This window comes from Cygnus olor, chromosome 17 (genome assembly GCF_009769625.2).
Source record: "Cygnus olor isolate bCygOlo1 chromosome 17, bCygOlo1.pri.v2, whole genome shotgun sequence".
NCBI lineage: Eukaryota > Metazoa > Chordata > Aves > Anseriformes > Anatidae > Cygnus > Cygnus olor.
Window position 1 is genome coordinate 10,511,557 of NC_049185.1, and position 19,797 is coordinate 10,531,353.

Genomic DNA, 19,797 nt, shown 5'->3' on the forward strand with positions numbered 1-19,797 from the left:
ACTAAAAGAGTTGATTCAAAACTGTCTTCTGTTACTCTGGGTCCCAATATAGACGAGCTCATCAGACTTACCTCCCAAACATTTTAAAGGGAGGTTAGACACATTTAGGATTTGCCCTTCACTTCTTTGCTTGAAAATTCTCATTTCTCTATCTTTGCTGTTCCTAATGGAACATCAAGGCAGTAGGAAATCTTTCCTGTTAACGAAACTGACAGCCATACCGCTGCCCTTATGGGATCTTAGGACAGCTAGTTCATGCAATAACTTTCTTCTCCACTATATCCATATCATATCGGATAGACTAGCTATATTCAGATTTTGTGCAGCCGGGGCAGAACTGGGAAATGGTGTCATCAACATCCACTGTCAGTATTTCAGGGTTATTAACCAGGTTGTATTTTTGTTTCCTGAGTTAATGTTTAAGGAAGTCAAAAGCAAATCAACATTATCTAAAGATTTCTGTGTCATAAAGTTAAAATGGTGCCCATCAGCTGAGTGGTGGTAGCTTGCATCCATAAGGGCCAAGAGCTCTCACTGAGCCTGCAGCTGCTGCCTTTCCTAAAAGTCTCTGAAGGCTGTATGGCTTCCCACTTCTGACCGTGCTGCATGCCTCAGACCATGCGCTAGCTTGGATGAATGTCCCTGGGTTAATGCTGTGTGTGACACTCTAATAGGTCACAGGAATGTAATGGAAAATTATCCAGTTTCAAGATAGCAGAACACTGTACTATATTTTATGCCCGTGCATAGATTCTCTATGAGAGTGATAGAAATGTGGCAGTCCAGAGCACAGTACCTGCATCGTTGTCATTCCTACTTCCCGTCCGATCAAAATCCTGCCTTCCTGCAGCTTGGCAATGTGAGGTTCCTCCAGTTTCATAAAATCCATCACCAGGTCTGTAATGTCAAACTGCCAGTCAGAGCCCAGCAGGTAGCTCAGCTGACCCCAAGGGCTGGAATCCTCAGCTACAAACTGTGTCAGGACTCGCACCATGGCATGCTGGTACTGGAGAGTGCATCCTCTCCCTTTCCGTTCATCTTCATCCTCATCATCACTGTCTCTGGTGAGCCTTTTTTGATTAAAAAAAAAAAAAGTGTAAAAAAAACATTTTCAAGAACATTAGTGAAAACTAACGTTAAAGTGCTAATAGAGAGTGCTCCCTTAAGTTATTAAGACCTCCCTTCTGTTGTCTTAGGACCATTGTTAATTCATGGCTACTTAGTATGATGAAGAACCATACAATTGGACTGTACCACCTCTTCATCTAAGCTGCAATGTCTGAACAACAACAGTTACCGTTGCACCACATTGTTCTCTGTTGCACATGACAGACACACTCACACAAACAGAACTCCCCCAGACTTTAAAACCTTTATTATATCTGCAGATGGCCAGTGCAGAGCCGAGGATTCCAGTGCTGCTGTTCCTCAAGGAAACATACTGCAATGTGGGTGCAGGTGCTGCAGCTGTTCTCGCTGCGAGTTAAAATCAACTCTATTATTTCACAAAAACACCCGAGAAATTGAGCATCTCAAACCCACCTTTTGTTGGAAACCACGGGGACTCGCCAGCCTTTTATTTGGCTCAGTTCTGTGTCTGAAATGTCGATCTGAAGAGGCAGGCGTGGAACCCAGACTGTGATTTGCAGAGGAGCACTCAGATACTGGTAGGTGAAGTTCACGAGTGCGTTCACCTTGCCTTTCATTTCTTTACCATTGACATAAACATAGTCACACCTGTCAGAAACCTAAGGTGAGGGGGAAAGAGAGAAAGAAGAGAAGGTAATTGCTGAGACAAAACAGGCTTGAAGTGTAACCCTGGCACCTCAAATCCCCAAAATAAACAAAAGGACTCCCATCTCTTAATGCACAAAAATGACAGATTTTTACAATGGGAACAGCTGAACATGAAAATCCTTCATTGATTCAGGAGGCATAATTATTCTGGAGATGCCTAAAAACTGGATACCAATTATGAAACTGGTGTTTGATTTTCTGTTTGCTATGCAGTGAGCCACTAGCTGATCACAGTGCTGTGGAGTTTATAATGAGCACAGCTCCTTCACAGCTTGGCCAAGAGGAACCCAACAAACCATAACAGGCCTCAGTGGAGGTGAGCAGCAAACCAAAGCTCTACCCAATGAGTTTTGACCTTCAGCAGGGAGTGACACTGCTTTCAGTCTTCAAGACAAAGCTGGCTCTGTAGAGGATTTTGCCATTGAGGAATAACAGAATCCTACTCCTTCCCTCCACAATAAACTTATCTGTTTATAAAAGTTTTCATTTTGGTTAAAGCTGTAAAGTATTTCTAAACACTGCAGTAGATTTATCATTAACATGTAAATACCGTCCTGAAATATAAGCGTGCATTATCATAGTCATGTAAGAGTTATATCAGTAATTGTTTCTTTAATCAATGTTGTAATTTACAGACCATTGAGTTTTCTCATTTATTACCTTACTGAGTACCAGTGATAAAATCACTCCCAAATATATAAATCATTAAGAGGGATGCAAATAGTATGAAGTGACTCCATGTGATAAAGTCATTGTCATATCTATTCCTAAAGGTGTCATAAATGTCTGGGGAAATCCTGTGGCACATTAATCATATATTAAGTGGCTAGCAATGGGGGCTGTTACATTACTAAATGAGCTGGTATGTCTGCAGAAATTAACAGTAAACCCAGCAAATCTCTTCAACTCCCGTTCTCGCTCCCATCCATCAGAATTGTATTTCATCACCCATAATGAGTATCGTCAGTGGCGGAATGTGTCTCCCCACCTGAACATACGTTTATAACATCATCTGCTGCCTTTTATCCCCACTCCCCTTCCGCGTACCAGTGTATTCAAATGAAGATTGTTTGCTGGAAATGTTCATGTCCTCATGCTAATAAAACAGATAGGTGTCCTCTGTGACCACGATACAGGAGCTAAATTGTTCCCAGCTCGACATACACATCCCACTTTGTATCGTCTGTCAGGTTTAAGCACTTCTCACATTGTGGTGAAATATTTGATGGTGAGACTGCAAGAGGAAACTTCAGAGAACATAATACAAACATTTCTATGACTCACTCCCTAAGAGGGTTATGCTGTCTCTGGGTGCTGAAAACAGTGCTACATACTACAATAGAAGACCCACCTGTTTGTCTAGGCTTCTACCTCAGACCATCTAAGACAGGTTTAAAAGTCTGAAGGTGGCAGAAATTCCTTCATTTTATCAATACAAACGGCATGCTGTATTTTACAAGGCAACTTGAATGGCAATACAGAAATGGACTTTGTTCACACTAGGCTGTTTGATCTAATCTAAAAGTACTATGTAGCAGAGGTGCATAATGTAGTATATAATACAGCAGAGTGACTCAGAACCCTGCCCTAAATCTGCTACTCTTGCTTTCTATGGTGCCATTGCATCAGCTTCACTCTGGAAGAGGAAACATCATGAAAGTGTTTCTCACTAAAATAACTACTGAAGAGGCAAGCAAGGGCCACATGTCAGGAGGTACAGCCTTGACTGCCTGATCACAGAGTCATTTCTGCTTAGAGCACTAGGACATATTGGGGCATTCAGCTCCTATGTTTGAGCTGCCGATGTCGAACACTGCTGCCGTCTCAGTTGCATGGAAACTGGAATGGCCAGTGGGTGACTCTCTCAACACGCAGCAGCATTACTCCCCTTCTCCCTGCAGGTGCCAATGTCTCTTCAACAGATATGGAGAGTCTAGGAAGAATCTTAGATCAAATTTTTAACTGAAGTTAAAAGCAATTGGAGGATGGCTGAGGTTAAAAGCAATTCACATCCAAACAATATACCACAAATGAATGTTACCTATTGCACAACACTCTCAATGAAAGTACAAGGAAATCCTGGCTGACATAGATTCTAATTTTTGTCTTCCTCTATGGTCTCAGAAAAGTCATTTCAACTCTCTGTCCATTTTCCCCCACAGGTGTAAGCAATGCAGCCCAGGGAGCCTTGGTCAGCAAGAGTCAGTGCCGTGCCTGGAGCACGGAACAACTTCTAGAGCCAAATGGGAAGTGGTGTGCCTGGAGGGGAAGACACAAGAACATTTGAGAAAGCAGCTTCAGATATGGCTCTTCTTTCCTTAGCCCTACCTTTCTTTGAGCAGAAGTTTTTGGGAGGCTGGTCACTAAGATCTAATTTAATTTCACTTGGAGCAGCAACCATTCCAATTCTGAAACTGGTTCAATCCTGTTCATTTCTACGGAGCTGATCCCGAAGGCAAATGCATGAACCTTCTGAGTTAGTTGTAGAAGCTTCTTATTTATTCACGCAGTAAACCACATGCACCTACTGATATAAAGATTCCTGACAACATATTCAGCTTCAGACTGACCACGTCTGGTCTAGGTGTACGAGTTAATATCATCTAAAGCCCAACATTGTCAGTAACAGAACAAATGCAGCTGTCGGGAAAAAAATACAATAACAATAGCAGCAAAACTGCAATTCCTAAATGGTTCTGGGCTAAGATCCAATCTCCATCTGTATTTGTAAAGCTGCTATATGCCTTCATGGGTGTGTGACAAACAAATGGCTAAACAAATACGTACAGCATCCTAAGGAAGTGGCTGCTGTAGCTACCAAGCAGCCCTTAAAATTGTTACAGGTTAATATTTAGTACTGGACATGCATCAGCAACAGTGGCAGGTCTTTATGACTTGCATCGAGAAAAACATTACTCTTTTCACCAAGTACAAGCATTGCTAATGTCCTTACACATGCTCTTTCTTCTGTTCCTTTATTTCTGATAAAGATGTAGCACAGAGCGAGTACAGGAGGAGCAAAGCTTGTATTGTATTACTGCACGCATTTTAACTTTTGTGCCTTCAGGTAGGCATTGTTCTTAAAGCAACACTGATTGTTTTTTACAAAGAAAGGCAATGGGCTTCCCAACTTATGCTGTACAGAGGAAGAAAGGCAGAGGGGAGCAGTATCTCAGCATCTAATTCACAATGTACGGTCTAACTTGCTAAGCAGACTCGTCTCACAAAAAAGGGTAGTGGTTATGTGACGCAAACTATGCAATAGAAGTACCTCTGTTTCCTCCAGGGTTTTGCATCACTTCTGAGGTCACCAAATAGTACAATGACCAGCTCTCATCTACAAGACTTGCCCACAATACTTTAAGGAAGTTTCTGATAGAGCCCCGAAGGCTGGAGACTCTGAACAGTGATCTATCTGTCTCCCATCTCCTGTAGTATTTATGCTTTAACTATGAAAACATTTTCTCTCTGAAACTGCTTCTTGTCTTCCGCATCAGAAGAAGTGAGAGATGATGAAGGGAAAGCCTGCTTAGCCACTACCTTTAAGCGATTGTTTTTTTTTTCCATTCTGCATAGCAGATCAGCAAGAAGTTTTGCATTTTAAAGAGCTTTCTGATGCTATTTCAGCAGTTTCTTTCATTATTAAGCTGCATTCAGCTACTTTTCCCTTTTTCTCTATTTTTCTAACTTCTCTCTCCAGATTAAAATAAAGAAGCTAGACAGCAAAAGACAGGGCTAAGCACAATTCCCCAGAGGTTTCTTCTTTTTCTCTCTTTTTTCTGGCATTATATTTTTGTACCCCTTTGTTACAAAGGCCATTGCTTTTCTAAATGACTTGGATAGATTCTCTCTGCAACAAATCACATTTTACTGAGCTGACAGCAAACTGCAGAGCAAACTACTGCCTGGAAAAAAAAAATAAAAAAAAAAGAGTCACTCCTGAATCACACTACCTATGGCACTATGTGACTTTGTGATCTGGGGAGCAAATGTACCTTTCCATCTAGTAATGAAAAAATTAGCTGCGGTGAATATTGGGATTCCTAGTACAGTTACCAGTTAAATGCAAAACCTCTGGGTCTTCCTTTACTTGCTCATTTCAGACTAAGGTCTCGATCCCACAATGAGCTCTGTATTGGATAACTGCAAGAAGGGGGAAGCCTCCCACAACATGAGCTGCCTGAAGTCACCATAAGGGATGTGACGATGTACTGCCTTGGACTCTGCAGCCATAAAGGGGCTGTTGACAATTCTGTAAGAGTATCCCTCTTTTGTTGGTTAAATTCTGCTACAGATTCTTATGAAATCTCATTCAATTACTGGTTGAAGCAGATTGTTTTCAAAAGACAAATTCCATGTCAAGTATGAGCCGAGAATGTCTTTCAAAAGATGGTGAAGTCAAAATACTGTCTGCTTTGTTTTGTATCTGTTGTACACAGGAGTGGAGGAAAACGACAGCTGTAAGACCCGCAAATAAATGGTACTGACTGTGTGAGTCTAATGTATGGCTTGTTTATTGTCCAAGTGTGTTTTTCAGCTCTGGAGACATCAATCCATATCAACAGGTCTCTGAAGGACAGTTCTGAAGAGAGCTTTTAATAATGGTAATACTGTTAAATTTATGAACACTACAAATTTGTGAGGCATCCATCCATTTTCTAGGAACAAGTCTATGTGGTTTGCCGTTAAACATCTTGAGGTTTAAAAAGTCTTGAAGCTAAAACAGAACAGAAATGAAGAGGTATGGACAAATGGCTCTAGGTGGACCTGCTTGAGCAGGGAAGCTGGACAAACTAACCTCCAGATGTCCTTTCAACCTCAGCCACTTGTGATTCTGTGTTACAATAATAGTAGATATCCTGCTTGTATTCATTAGCCTAGTACAACTGAAGACTTCTACAAATAAAGGCATAAATATTTCAGTATCCATGGGATAAATATTTTAAACTCTACTTTTTGTCAGCTGCTTTACAAACTGACTGGCTCCCATCACTTGAAGGTATGAAAAAAGCAGTAGAGATGCTGGAGAAATCAAAGGAAGGTAATTATGGTAGAAAAGCAGCTTGATAAGTACCTTATAGGATGCTAGTGGGCTACTGCTCACTCAATGCAGAGTGGGACAAAAAGGATTAAAATTAACTTATATTCTTAGAGAGAAATTTTAGATGTGACTGACTTGAGCTGGAACTGTGGGTGATGAGTGCCTTGCTGGGATACATACATAAAGTAGAGGCACATTCGGCTGGAGGCCACTTTAAGTAAATTAGACCAAAATGACTTGTCTATGGTTTCTGCAGGTCAGTATTGGAAATGGGAAAGGAGTTGTGTCCTCTCCTCCTAGATCATCCTTTGAGAAGTGAAACTGCTGGGCCCTCGTCACAGAAGTTTCCATCAAGACAGTAATATATAAATCCAGCATAACTCTGGATTCAGCAGTTGGTTTGTGGAAAACTCTTCGATGTTCCAAATTTCATTTGGAAATAGTGTCAAGCTGCCAGAAAATCTGTTTCACTTCAGAATAATCCTCAGAATAATATCTGGGTTATAACAGCAGGTATATTGCATTCTGATCTGATTGATTCTGATCCCAGATTTCTTGAAGGACATTGTCTCTCAACAAGACACAGCACAGACAGATTCCCTATTTCTGAACAGGTCCAGCCCTGAGGAGCTCTCTTCTCAGGATCCTGGCTAGGCCAGAGTTGTGATATGTGGCTTTCAATCTGTCCTCTGTGACTTAGTCGCACATTCTCTTCACTCTAATTGTGACATGACAAGAAATACTGCTGTGTGTCTTTAAGCAAATTAATCCTTTATGTAAAATAAACAGTTCTGTAGTACTTGAATAGTGGCTTCTCTGATAAATGTCCCTATCAGGCTGGAAAGGCCCAGAATCTTGTATTTTGGTGTGTAAAACCCATGTGCCCATGTCTGTTATACTAATGTAAATGTAATAAATATTCAAAGGTTACATAAATGCTTAAATATTTATGAAAGCACTTCTATGAGCAAAAAGCTTTTTCCAGTACTGCTTAATAGAATCTCAATTTCAATGAGAAAACTTACGGGATAATTAGGAAAGAATAGTGATACTCAGCACTTTTCAAAGAGATGACTCTCTTAGTATTTCAGCTCGGTATCATCCCTCTTACATACCAGAAGGGCAATTGAAGCACACGGGAAGGTTAAGCTTTTTGAAAAAAAAGTCATTCATTCCTTTAATAAATACAGAGCACCAGAATGACGTATCCACTGAATGTACTGGCAATTACATAATATCATATTGAAAATGGTAAGGAGTGAGAACCAGTCCACTAGATTTTTGTGTGATTCTTTAGGATTTTTTAACATATGTGTCCTTGTTATAGAATTTGTGCTAAAATATTCTTCTAACAATATTTTCTGTAGAAAGGCAATTATTCTCTATTAAATTCAAGAGGTTTTGAGACTATCGTTTTATACATTAAGAAAGTCCTATGCTACATGAGCATTATGTGATGGCAACTTCATAAGAAGTGCTTAAATGCCTGGATGCATAACCCTGAATAATCAATAACTTACCACTGGAAAATGGAAGCTGTCTCAAGGTCTGTACTATTTATTTTCTCATGCTAAACTGTTTAAGTCTGGTAAGAGTTAAAGCTTCAGACCTGAGCTCTTCCGTGATATCTGGCATGATATTTACAGCTTTGTAACACATAGATCAGCCTGTATAAAGGAAGCATCCATCACAGGAGTTGCTAACTGCCAATGTGACTTGACTTGCCAGAGCCACCCTCGTTCCCAATGACTTCACCTGGATCTGTGCTCAGTGACTTGGAAAGCAAAGCCAAAAGCTCCCCTCACAGAGAAAACATAAATGTAAATACAGTAATGAAGACTACACTGATAAGACTGTCATAATAAATGAAAGGCTTGATTTTTCACACTGCAAGCAAAAATAATGCCAAGAGTTGTTTTTTTACCTATGACCCAACAAAAGAAAAAGAATGAATTTGTTTCTTGAAATAACTGAGGAATAATCACTCCCATTCTGGAAACAGTGATGAGAGAAGGGCAGGTATTACACTTTAATAAATGACTGAAGTCTCTTACATTCTGCAACTCCTAGAATTAACTCCATGGTTTTCAATGAATAACACGGCTGCAGCTTTCACGTTGCATTGTGCTTGTGAACAGCTGCCACCTTCCAAATGTGGTTCCGATCCCTGCAATCAGCCCTCAGGCAAAATTCCCAGCAACCTGCACTAATAACACAGGGAATGAGCCCTGAGCACTGAAGAAAAGGAGAGAACTCTAAAGTCAGGCCATAGTTTAGAAGCAATTTGGACTCTCTCTGCTGAGAAGCGTCTGTATTTTCAATATCAGCAGCCAGATTAGCAAAACTAACTAGAAAACCCCCAAAGCTAGAGAGCATTTCTTAGGGAAAAGGCTGTACATTATCTAATCTCATTACAAAGGTTTCACTGGCAGCTTTGCAGAGCAGAAGCAGTACATTTAACTAACTGAATATCATTCGCTACGACAGAACTGAGAGAGTAAAAGGGGCACAAAATGCCAGCTGAGACTGGAGGGCATCTATTTGCTCCCGAATGACCAGCTTTTGAAGCTGAACTGTAGCTGCGCTGAGCCACAGGAGCTCTCTGCAGCTACCATTATCACGTAAAACAAAATCTGTCTTGTTTTGTGCACTCTCAAGTCAAGTAATTTCTGAAAATGGAGCAGAACAGAGAGTTTGGCTACTGCTCACTAGGGATATGCCAGACTACATATACAGCATGGCCCCAAATATCTCGCGTGTCAAAGCAGGATCACAGGGTGAATGCAAAGACTTTTAATTTCTACCAACTAGACACTTTAGACAGTAGTTACAAGAACATAACATTGCTTGCTTTTTCCTAACTGAATATGTATCTACAAAATACAAATTGACAATGTGTAAATTGCAACTCTTAGCAGAAAAAGAAGAGAGGCAAATAATTATTTCTTCTGCCCATATTGTTCAAAAAGGTCTGTAGAAACCTGCTAATCTTCCCATCAAATCTATACCTGTATCGAGATTCGTTTTATTTCTCCAATTCCCTTTCCTGGTCTTGATCTCGCAACTTTGAAGTTCATTTTGAAGCACTTTCTGTGGATCTTCAGGCATTGTTACTGCCACTCTGCTTTGGTTTTTCATTTGGGATGTATAGGTTTTCCACACTGGCATCACTAACACAGAGAGTGAGCTGCATGAGGGCATGAGATGACAGGGAAAGAAGTCTGCAAGGATGTGGCTTAAACGTTTCTTTAGCTGCCTTTGAAATATTTCCCTGTTATTTCATGGCAAAGTATCTACACCTGTTATTGTTGAATTTAAATATCTCATACTATGTCTATTTTGAGTTTCAACTTCCATTGAGGCTGACTGTTTGGGCAATAGTATCATACATTAATGATATAACATCTATGAAAACTCCACATATTGCTGGCTTATATGTCATATTTGTATCTGACAGAAGTGTGCAATAAAGATTTATTTTTCTACAACACCTCTGAAGTTTTTTCGCTCTGCTGATGTATATTGATCCCTGTAAATCACAGGACTATAAAAACTATCAGGGAGGGCAAGGAGGTGGACTTTCTCTTTGCAATTCTGTTCATAATATAAAATACCATGTTGGATTTACCAGAAGAAAAGCCTACAAAGTAGCAGGGCTTCAGAATGGCAAAACGATGGAATTTCCATGCTGTGACTTTCTGTTGTCTGAAAGCTTTTCACTTTCACACAGATCACACGAAAACATAGTATCAGAAGAGGAAAGAGGAACCATCAGATAAAAAAGTGCTAGGTTTGTACTCACAAAGAGATATAGCTTCTGCTTTTGAGGGCTTTCAAGGCTGTATTAGGCTGTGCTGAGTAGGAACTGTATTTGCAGTTCATCAGCTGCTGCGCATTCATTTCAGGAAAGTGATTTGTGGTGCCCTTTGTGGGTATCTGCAACATGTGGTCAATGGAGCATGTGACAGAGATCCCATGCTTGTTCTGAGCCCGCTGGTGTGTCCCTACAGTCCCGAGCAGAGACCCCACCTAGCTCAGGACCCCAAAGCAGTGAAGCCGTGTTGGATCTCAGTGCAGCATCACATGGACTGAGCTTTCTGCTCCCCATTCTGGAGCTAACCAAGAAAGGACTTGCATGCCTAAGAATGAACACACAGATGCTTCAGAAGGGATAATGCAACTTCTCTACATTCCTGCCAGAAAGTTACACAGCTACTACTTTTTTTTTTTTTTTCCAAGAGACATCAACACTCCATGAGCAGCTGCCTCCATGTTACAGGGTAGGAGGACTGCTGGTGGCTGCTAGTGTTCAGATTGAACCCTGCATGCTTTCACTGCATACTGTAGGACACCTGTAAAACCGCAGAAGAGAGCATTACGTTCAAGCACAAAGTATGGCCTATTATTAGACCATATTGGATTCCAGGAAACCCTGTTTCATTTCTCCCTTTGCTTCACACGGTTGAAATAGGAATAAGACTTGTTTCAATCAAAAGTTTATCCATCAACTCGTTATTCAGCGTGCTCATCTCTACAACAGTTGCACCTAGCTAACAGACTCCAAATAGAGTTTTATTTGACCTAAGTGAAAAATGAGCAATAAATCAATTGCATTATATACACTGTAGCAGCTTTTTATTGGAAGTTAGTGTTCTTCCTCAATCAAAATAGCTGGTAGGAACAACCAGTTCTTTCTTGCTAGCCCCTTGTTTTTATTTTCTCCTATAACTGCACTAAAAACATAATGTGAAGCCCTAAATCCTCTGAGTTTTGAAAGCTTTGCAATAAAGCCCCATACAAAGAATGTATGTGTGTGCTGAGGTGCAGAAACTCAATGCAAGTTTGGATGCTTACCCTGCTGTTTGCAGCAGGAGTTGAAAGGTATGAGAGGAAATGTAACGTGCCAGTGATCTGCCAGGGTTTCTAATGGACCGACATCTTCTCAAACTCTGCTTCCCCTTGAAATCACCATCTGCATCACACTTCATCACAACCACCACATCATTACTTGCCTCCAGATGCTGCTGGTAGTAAGAAAGCACAGGGAAGAACCCTTAGAGGCCATGGGAAGCTTTGCTTTGAGCAGACTTAGTGTGCCTCTGGCTGATACTTAAGAGATTCCTACTTTGTATATTTTGGCACTATCCATAATAACTTTTCACCGAACCAAGTACAATTATCCCCAACCTCTGCTCAGGACCAGAAGCACTGATTCACTATGATATCACAACTGCAATGCTAACAGTGCAACACTAATTTCAACAGGAAAAGGATCAGATCTTGAATTAGTCCTGTGGAAAGCAAGCCATGAGACATTTAGGTCATTCCTTAACGATCTTGAACATTTCCATATCCTTTAGTGCTGCAGTGCACCTGGTGAGGACTGTCACATCCTGAATCCCATTCATCTTCGCAGAGGTTTGAGAGCCCAATGAATTTTGGCAGCACCACTTTCTTTAACTTAACACCACATGCCCTTCCACCCCACTAATGCTTCCACCATCATCTGTCCGCACATCACCATTCTCTGAGCCTCGGATTTGCTCTCTTTTTGTTGCATGCCTGGCAAGTTCAGAGGGGTCCCCACCAGCTGGGCCCTTACAGTACATAAATCAGGTAGCAGGAGCTGGTGCCTCAGCAGGACATTGCCCCCAGTGAGCCCACCAGCTGTGGGGAGAAGCTGATCCCCACTCAGGTTGATATATGTGCAGTGTGGGAACCTCTGCTCTCACTAACAGGGTATCAGCCTTGCTTGTGCAGTGATAACCACTTATTTTTTAATTTTTTATTTTTTAAAGGACAGGATGATTTCCCTTAGCCTGTGGTGGAAGCCTGCTTTTGATTTTGGCCTCACATCCAGCCCCTGTGCTTCAGAGAGCAAATGATTGTGTTGCCCCAATATGTAGCCACTGCTTTGAGTCAGAGTAAGTATCTACTTGGTATCTAAGCAATATGAAAGGGCTTCCATTAAATAGTTACAGATATCTATTGTGCATAGATCTCTCTCACTTTTCTACTTTTTTTTTTTTTGTTATGTTTGTTGTTATTGTTTTTGTTGTGTTTGGTTGGTTTGTTTAGTTTTCCTCTGGAATATGATGAGACATTAAGGAGCCTGAGGGACTGTCCCTATACCATTAAAACTTCATGGTGAACTTTCCTGATGGCTTTAATGAGTGCAGCACTTTAATGAGTGCAGCACTGAGGCTGAAGAGTTTGATTCTTTATTAGCTGCCTGCAGTTCAACCACTCAGCTTGGAACTGCAGTCAATCTACTGGCAGAAAAATACATAACTCAACTTTTAATAAAAATACCTATGGATGCTGCTAACTAGTGGTTCCTCTGCCTATCAAAGTGAAGACAGTGCTTTCTATATCTCCTTTTATAAAACACTGCAAGTTTTGCAAATACTGGAAGGCAAGGAAGAGCAGTGCAATTTCTTTGTAGTTATCTGAACAACTGCCCCTGCCCGTGGCAGGGGATCGGAACTAGATGGTCTTTAAGGTCTGTTCCCACCCAAACCATTCTCTGAGTCTACAGTTCTCTGAATTAAAGAGGTTGAAGCATAGCTATTTGTTTGTGATTGGGTATATTAAGACAATAGTAAAGTATCTTCTAAATAATGAAGTGCTGATTACTTTTCCTTACTAAATAGGCTCATGTGATATGGTCCAGATAAAAATAAAAATAAGTTACTACAATTAGTGCACAACTATTTATTTATCTATTAGGAAAATGTCCATCTGTCAGCTTCCTCATTAGCAAACCGAGTCTTTCCTGCATCATGTGCTACACAGCCTCCAGACTGGCCTTTAATCTGAACAGATCACAAATGAACAGCACATATTCCAACATAAATTGTGTCTATTTAATAAGAATTAATTTCATTGTATAAACTGTTTCCACCAGAAATGGCAAAATCTCTGAAATATGTATGTATCCTAAAGGACTATTTCATATGAGTAGGTTCACTGATGTTAGGGGTATTCTCAGCAAAGTTACTTATGTGCATGAAGGATTACTGGATTGGACCTTTAAACAAGATCTGCAACCTTGACAGTTGTCTGTGAGTCCCATCAGTATTGCTTTGAGACCAGCAGTGGTTCCAAGCTTTTCACTACTAAACCAGAGTTCAACTATAAAAACCCCTAGTCAAATTTTCAGCCCCCGACAGTTCTGCACTGCTTTGATCTGGGATTTTGTTTCAACCTATTGTGATAAGAGCAGGACAGCTGTGACACCTTGTCCCGGATTGGAGCTCATAACCCAAATTCCTAACATTCTTCCAGTGGCCTTTACCTACCGTTAATGTCTTTCTCTGCTCATTGGTCCCAAAGAAAATAAGAGCCCACTGTTTATTAACAGCTACCAAGGGATGTCTTAAAGGTGAGATCCACACTTCTTTTCCCACTGATGACCATAGCAGCTGCATGTTTGTACAAATATTATGTGAATCTAAGTTTTGATCTTACATTCACTCAATTTACTGATTATAAATACTAGCAATACAATAAAAATACAATGCCATATATGTAACATCCCTTCATGTAGTGGTGGGATAAAAACTAGACCAAGAATAATGAAATGCAAACCCAAAATGTTTACTGTAGCTTCTGAAATAGCACAGAAGATTTTTGAACTCAGGTTATTTCCATGGGGAAAAAAAAAAAACAAAAAACAAAAAACACAAAACAACAACAAAAACACCACCACCACCACTAAATACACAGATAAATAAAACAACAACAAAAAAGAACACATCCACAAGAGTTCTCAGTCTGGAAATGTCACAAGGTATTGCAAGTCTCCTGAAACTCTGCTCTCCTTCACAGCATGAAACCGCATCTGTGCTAACTGCCAGGTGACCTGGGAACCCGGAGCAGTATTTGCTCTTGAGTAAACCACACAAAAGCACTGGCAAAAGCAGCCACAATCGACTTTAATTTCCAGAAGATGAAAAAGAGGCTATGTATGCAAGAGCAATCACTATTAATGGATCCAGATATATGGATCCTACTAGTAAATTCCAGCTTAGCAAAGTAGAATTTGGCTGCAGCGTGATTTTTAGTGCCATAATAAATTTTTTGTCCTCTTTTATAAGGTTGGACCCCTGTGTGAAGGTCTAGAGCATTCAAAGACTTTTAAAGGTCAGGAAATCAACAGTGAATTTGGAAGTGAACAAACAGAGTGCTGTTTGGAGCTGAAACTATGAGATGTTAAAAAAAAATGTAAAAGGAGTTATAGTCAGCAGATTAAGACAGGATACAAACTATGCACTGAACTGCCTCAAGACCAAGATTATAGCTGGGGAAGCTATTACCTGCTACTTGTAGATATGTCTTATCTCTACATCTCCACTGGGCTCTGTTACTGAGAATAATGTAATTACAGCCAAACTGAAGGCACTGTAAAAATTAATACATATAAGCTTTTATCTGATGGCCATTCAAATTGCAGGGCAAAAACATTAGCTCTAGACTGTTTACATGACCCATACAAATGGACACTTATCTAGGTAATGACAAAATATTACAAGCTAAGTCCTAGCAAGCAGCAGTCCCCCTAACTTCCAGAATAACTCTGTATGCTTGTCTGAATCCAAAGCAATCAGAAATTCCACACAACTGAAATCAAACGAAAATATCTGTGAACCTTTAAACGATAATATGTCTAAGTATTACATAGCTCTCATCAATATCTCATTACTTTTCTTAGTTTGTGGTTTAAATTCATCTACAGGCTTTCATACATCTAAATGTGTTTTGACTCTGCTATGAGAGGGATGCTTAGGAACACGAGCTGCAAACACATGCACCCTTTTTTGTTGAAGATACCATGATCTTGTATGAAGAAGTATCATTTATGATGACTAGACTTCTGTTTTTTAACAGAAAGGTCATTACCAACAAGGTATCTAAAGCACTATTTTACAGAGCAAGATGATACATCCAAAGAATTTAACATAAAACCTTTACAGGGAATTTCAAAATGAATTAAGGATGAAAGATTTTTGTGCTCCATTTTAAGATTTCTGCGTGCTCTTAAAAATCAGAACAAATAAAAACATTTCAATATGACTCAAAGCCCAAACTTCATTTACCCACGTAAAGAAATTTACTGGAAAATTTCCTGATTCATAAATAAATAAATAAAACAAAAACCAACCACCTTTTTTTTCTTTATGATGAGATGATAAAACCTTTTTGTTCAACGCTCAATGTTCATTGAAATCTATTTTTTAACGAGCTGTATGATTTATAGCAGTTAGCTCTTATGTCACAGATGCATTCCTCTAGGGAGTCTGCTTATATTTTTAAATATACAGAAGACATTTTCCCTATTTGTCTGAGCAATTTCAAAACATTTCTGAAAGAAATTATACCTGAAAATTTTCTCTAGTCAATTCCAATAAGCACTGTGTGCTAGCCTCCAGTTATTTGTTCCACTTCAGAGTGGCTAGATAGGGAGGCTTCTAGAAGCCACTTAAAAATGTTCCAATAGTACAAACAGACTCCATTTTAAGAAACCCTTTTAGCGGAGATAAATTATTTCTGTAGAAAAGAAGAGCACAGCAGGGTCCCAAGTGCTAATCAAAGGACATAGTGCTTCAAGAAAACATTCTTTCCAAACAAATTGTTGGAGAACTGTGGTAGTCCAGGATGTGCTGCAATTACTGCAAGAACAACACTCTCCTCTTCGTAAGATTTGGGAATTTCATTTCTTTTTGATCAATATGCTCCAAAGCTATAAAACTCAGACTTTTTTGCAGATGAATTTTTATTTGAGAAATCATTGTGCTGTTGTTTTCTATGCATCATCTGGTGATGTATATCAAATATAACATAACAAATTCCTTTTCCAAAGAGCTTATGGACCAGGGTAAAATCACCCTTGCTCAAGGATCATGCACTAAGAAAATCCTATGTGGAAAGCTGCAACAGGATTCCTGAACAGCATTATCTTTGTACTGTCTCTCTGCACAACTGTGAATTTCCTTCAGGGCCTTGACTACACATTCACAGCAGAAATAGTTGTGTTGCCATAAGACAGTATGACTCCACAGGTATTTGTTAGTGTGTGACATTAAGCTGCTAGTGCTAAATCAATGGATCAGGCAATGTGAGTGCTTTCTAGCCACTTCTGTGCAGAATCAACTACTTAATTCAAAGCAGCTCTCAGCAGAATGTGACGTCCACCAGGATGACTTTGCATTGCAGTTGCTGGGGAATATTTATCCAATCCATTCTACTGATGCAGCTGTGGAGGTGATAGTAACAGCTGGCAAGGTAATAAGAAACATCTGGAGAGGCAGCACTAACAGCAGAGCTATTTTTGCAGTGAATGAACTCCATGCACAGAGGACTTGAGGTGACATTACCAAGACACTTTAAAACTAGGACACGAATAAAAATTAAACATTGAAATTCTATTGAAACTCAGTGTGGTGGCTGTACTCATGCTCCTAACTCTCTCTTTTCTTAAAAATCCTCCTGATTATGCTTTTGAAACAAAAGAACAATTAATTTGCAGGACTAGATTTAGTGTCTGTTCCCAGGTTATTATTATATAAAAAGACAAGAAATTTCAGAAGCCAACATAGGGCGTGAACTTACTTTGATGACATCTTCATCAGAGGATTTGCACTCAACTGATTCAGAGATGTCTGTCACAGCACTGTTCTCCTCAATGGAGACCACTTTGATGGGCACTGCCACTGTTTTTCCCGTGAGAATTGCAGTGTTCAGTATTTCTGTATCCTGTACGCAAAACAAAGCACAGAACCGTTACGAGACAGCTAAAGACATTTCCAAAGAGTGAGCACCAGCTCTTCAATTGGACTTATACTCAAGAGAGATGCACTAATTCTCAGCAGCTAATGACCTAATCTCATCTTCTGTTAGGCACAACTCAGTAATAAGTAGTAAAAGTCCATTTATATTTTACCTGCTAAACAAGCACTGACACCTGCATTGCACTTTGGTAAATAGCGAGCAAAAGGACTGCAGCTCAGTTCAGTCCGAGCAGGCACACATCACAGACAGCTTCTACTTTTTAATATTTGGGGCTTTTCCCAATATATACCTTCTAAGACATTAGTTCAGGATTATTACAAAACTGGATTTGATTGACAATATGACAGGATGCAAGAGTATCAAAAGCAAAAACATTACTCTCTGAATATAAGCCCATTGCAAAGACAGGGCCTCTCTGTGAACTTTGTATCTGGAACTATTTCAAGATGATTTAATTTCCGTTGATATGGCCAGTGAAGCAATGTAAGGAATCCAGAAGGAGTTAGTGATGCTATTAACTGCAAGGAAAATAACAAGGAAATCTGAAGTTTGAACTTGGGTCATGGCATATAAAAGCCTTTGAATGCACCATCGACTAAGCTAACTCTTCTAATTCCTGAACTGTTTCAGCACCATTGTAGTCCCAAGATTCCCATACAGGAAGATCTTCAAAGCTTTTGCCATCTTTTCTAAATCCAGCTCTATAAAACGAATAAAATATTCAGCAAAATTTTCAGCAACAGTCAAGAGGACTGCAGCTGTTAATGTTAACAGCAGCAAAATGGGGCACTGATACTATTGAAATTGTTTTCAATTCAAGTTTACTGAGCTTGAAATCTCGGTCAGATTTTCTTTTCATCTTGCAACTTGTTATTTCTCAGGTTTTCCTGCTGCTTTCATAAGAAAGCCCATCAAATTAATATATATATATATATATAAAATAGGGATTTTGGTTGTTTTAGGAAAGTAAGAACATTATTCCTATGACATTTATTTAAACAGAGCTACACAACACAGTAAATTAGAGCCAGATTTACAAATAACATTATTGGAAAGTCTAAGGACATTCTTGGAAACTCCTGATTTTCAAAGATGGAGATCCCCCTCAGCCTACTCTTCTGTAGGCAGACTTGCGAAGCAACAAGCACTGAGTAACCCACATAGCTTCACCAAAAAGCAGGTTCAACATATTTTTACTGTGCATTTGGTTATTGCAAGTGCTGTATGTCCTTTAAAATTAATCTTTTGCCTCAGTCCCTTAACGCCTTATTTTTTGTGGCTCAGGGTGTTAAACAGTGTGAACTAAGGACTCCAGGGTGAAGGAGCAGTAAGAGACTTTGTGGAAATGACAGGACATCTTTTCAGGCTATCTCAGCTCTGCTTCGAAATGATTCTACTTGGATCCAGCTTGTCTTTAGCAACTGATATGAATTACTGGTAGAGAAATCTAATTTAAAGGGACAGATTCAGAAGAAGAGCAATACCATAAATAGAAAGGAGTTTCAGATTTAAAGCATACTTTGTGGCTTGGGGATTTATCCATGTTTGCATTTAATGGCAATTTATGAAGCTCAACACACACAAAAAAGAAAATCATATACATACAAAACAAACAGACAAACAAACCCCACACCACTGTCATGAAGAAGAGAAAAAAACAAAATGTGATTATACAGTGAGATAAAACTTCTGTGCTTCGAGCATCAGAGTGAATTCATTACCTGAGTTTAACTTTTGACAACCTACCTGGGAGTCACTAGAACTTCCTCCAGCTCAGCTTTGCTCATGCCTGCAGTGCTGAGTAATCAGTGGCCCCAACAAAAAGTCAAATATTAAGAAAAAGAGGGTAGAAGGTAAGTGGGAAGAACAGAAGGTAAGGCCACAAGGCACTCTGATCTGCATGAGGATGCAGTGCTCCTGATTTCCCAGCCCTGCATACCACCAGAAAAAGACCAGCTGTGTTACCTTGAGTGATGGTGAGACTGCCAGTAAGATCACACTAAATCATGTTTGCTGCATCACCAACCACAGTCGCTGCTAAGCTCTGAGCCTACACCACAGTGGTTTAAAAAAAATGCAATGTAATAAAGTTAAACCAAGTTGCACCATTTTCTGAGGAACAAGTAATTCCAGAAATACAAGATGGAGAAAACTGAACAGGAAAAGCT

General features: G+C 39.7%; 1 protein-coding gene across 3 annotated transcripts in view; it reads right to left on the reverse strand.

Annotated features, from left to right (window-relative positions):
• TMEM132C (transmembrane protein 132C) overlaps window positions 1-19,797 on the reverse strand; it is a 203,204-nt gene that overhangs the window by 12,471 nt on the left and 170,936 nt on the right. For all 3 annotated transcript variants that reach the window (XM_040577124.1, XM_040577123.1, XM_040577125.1), the window contains 3 exons: window positions 17,450-17,593; window positions 1,543-1,748; window positions 797-1,070 (listed from right to left, as the gene is read on the reverse strand). In XM_040577124.1, the coding sequence (XP_040433058.1) occupies window positions 797-1,070; window positions 1,543-1,748; window positions 17,450-17,593 (624 nt within the window). The remainder of the gene's footprint in view (window positions 1-796; window positions 1,071-1,542; window positions 1,749-17,449; window positions 17,594-19,797) is intronic.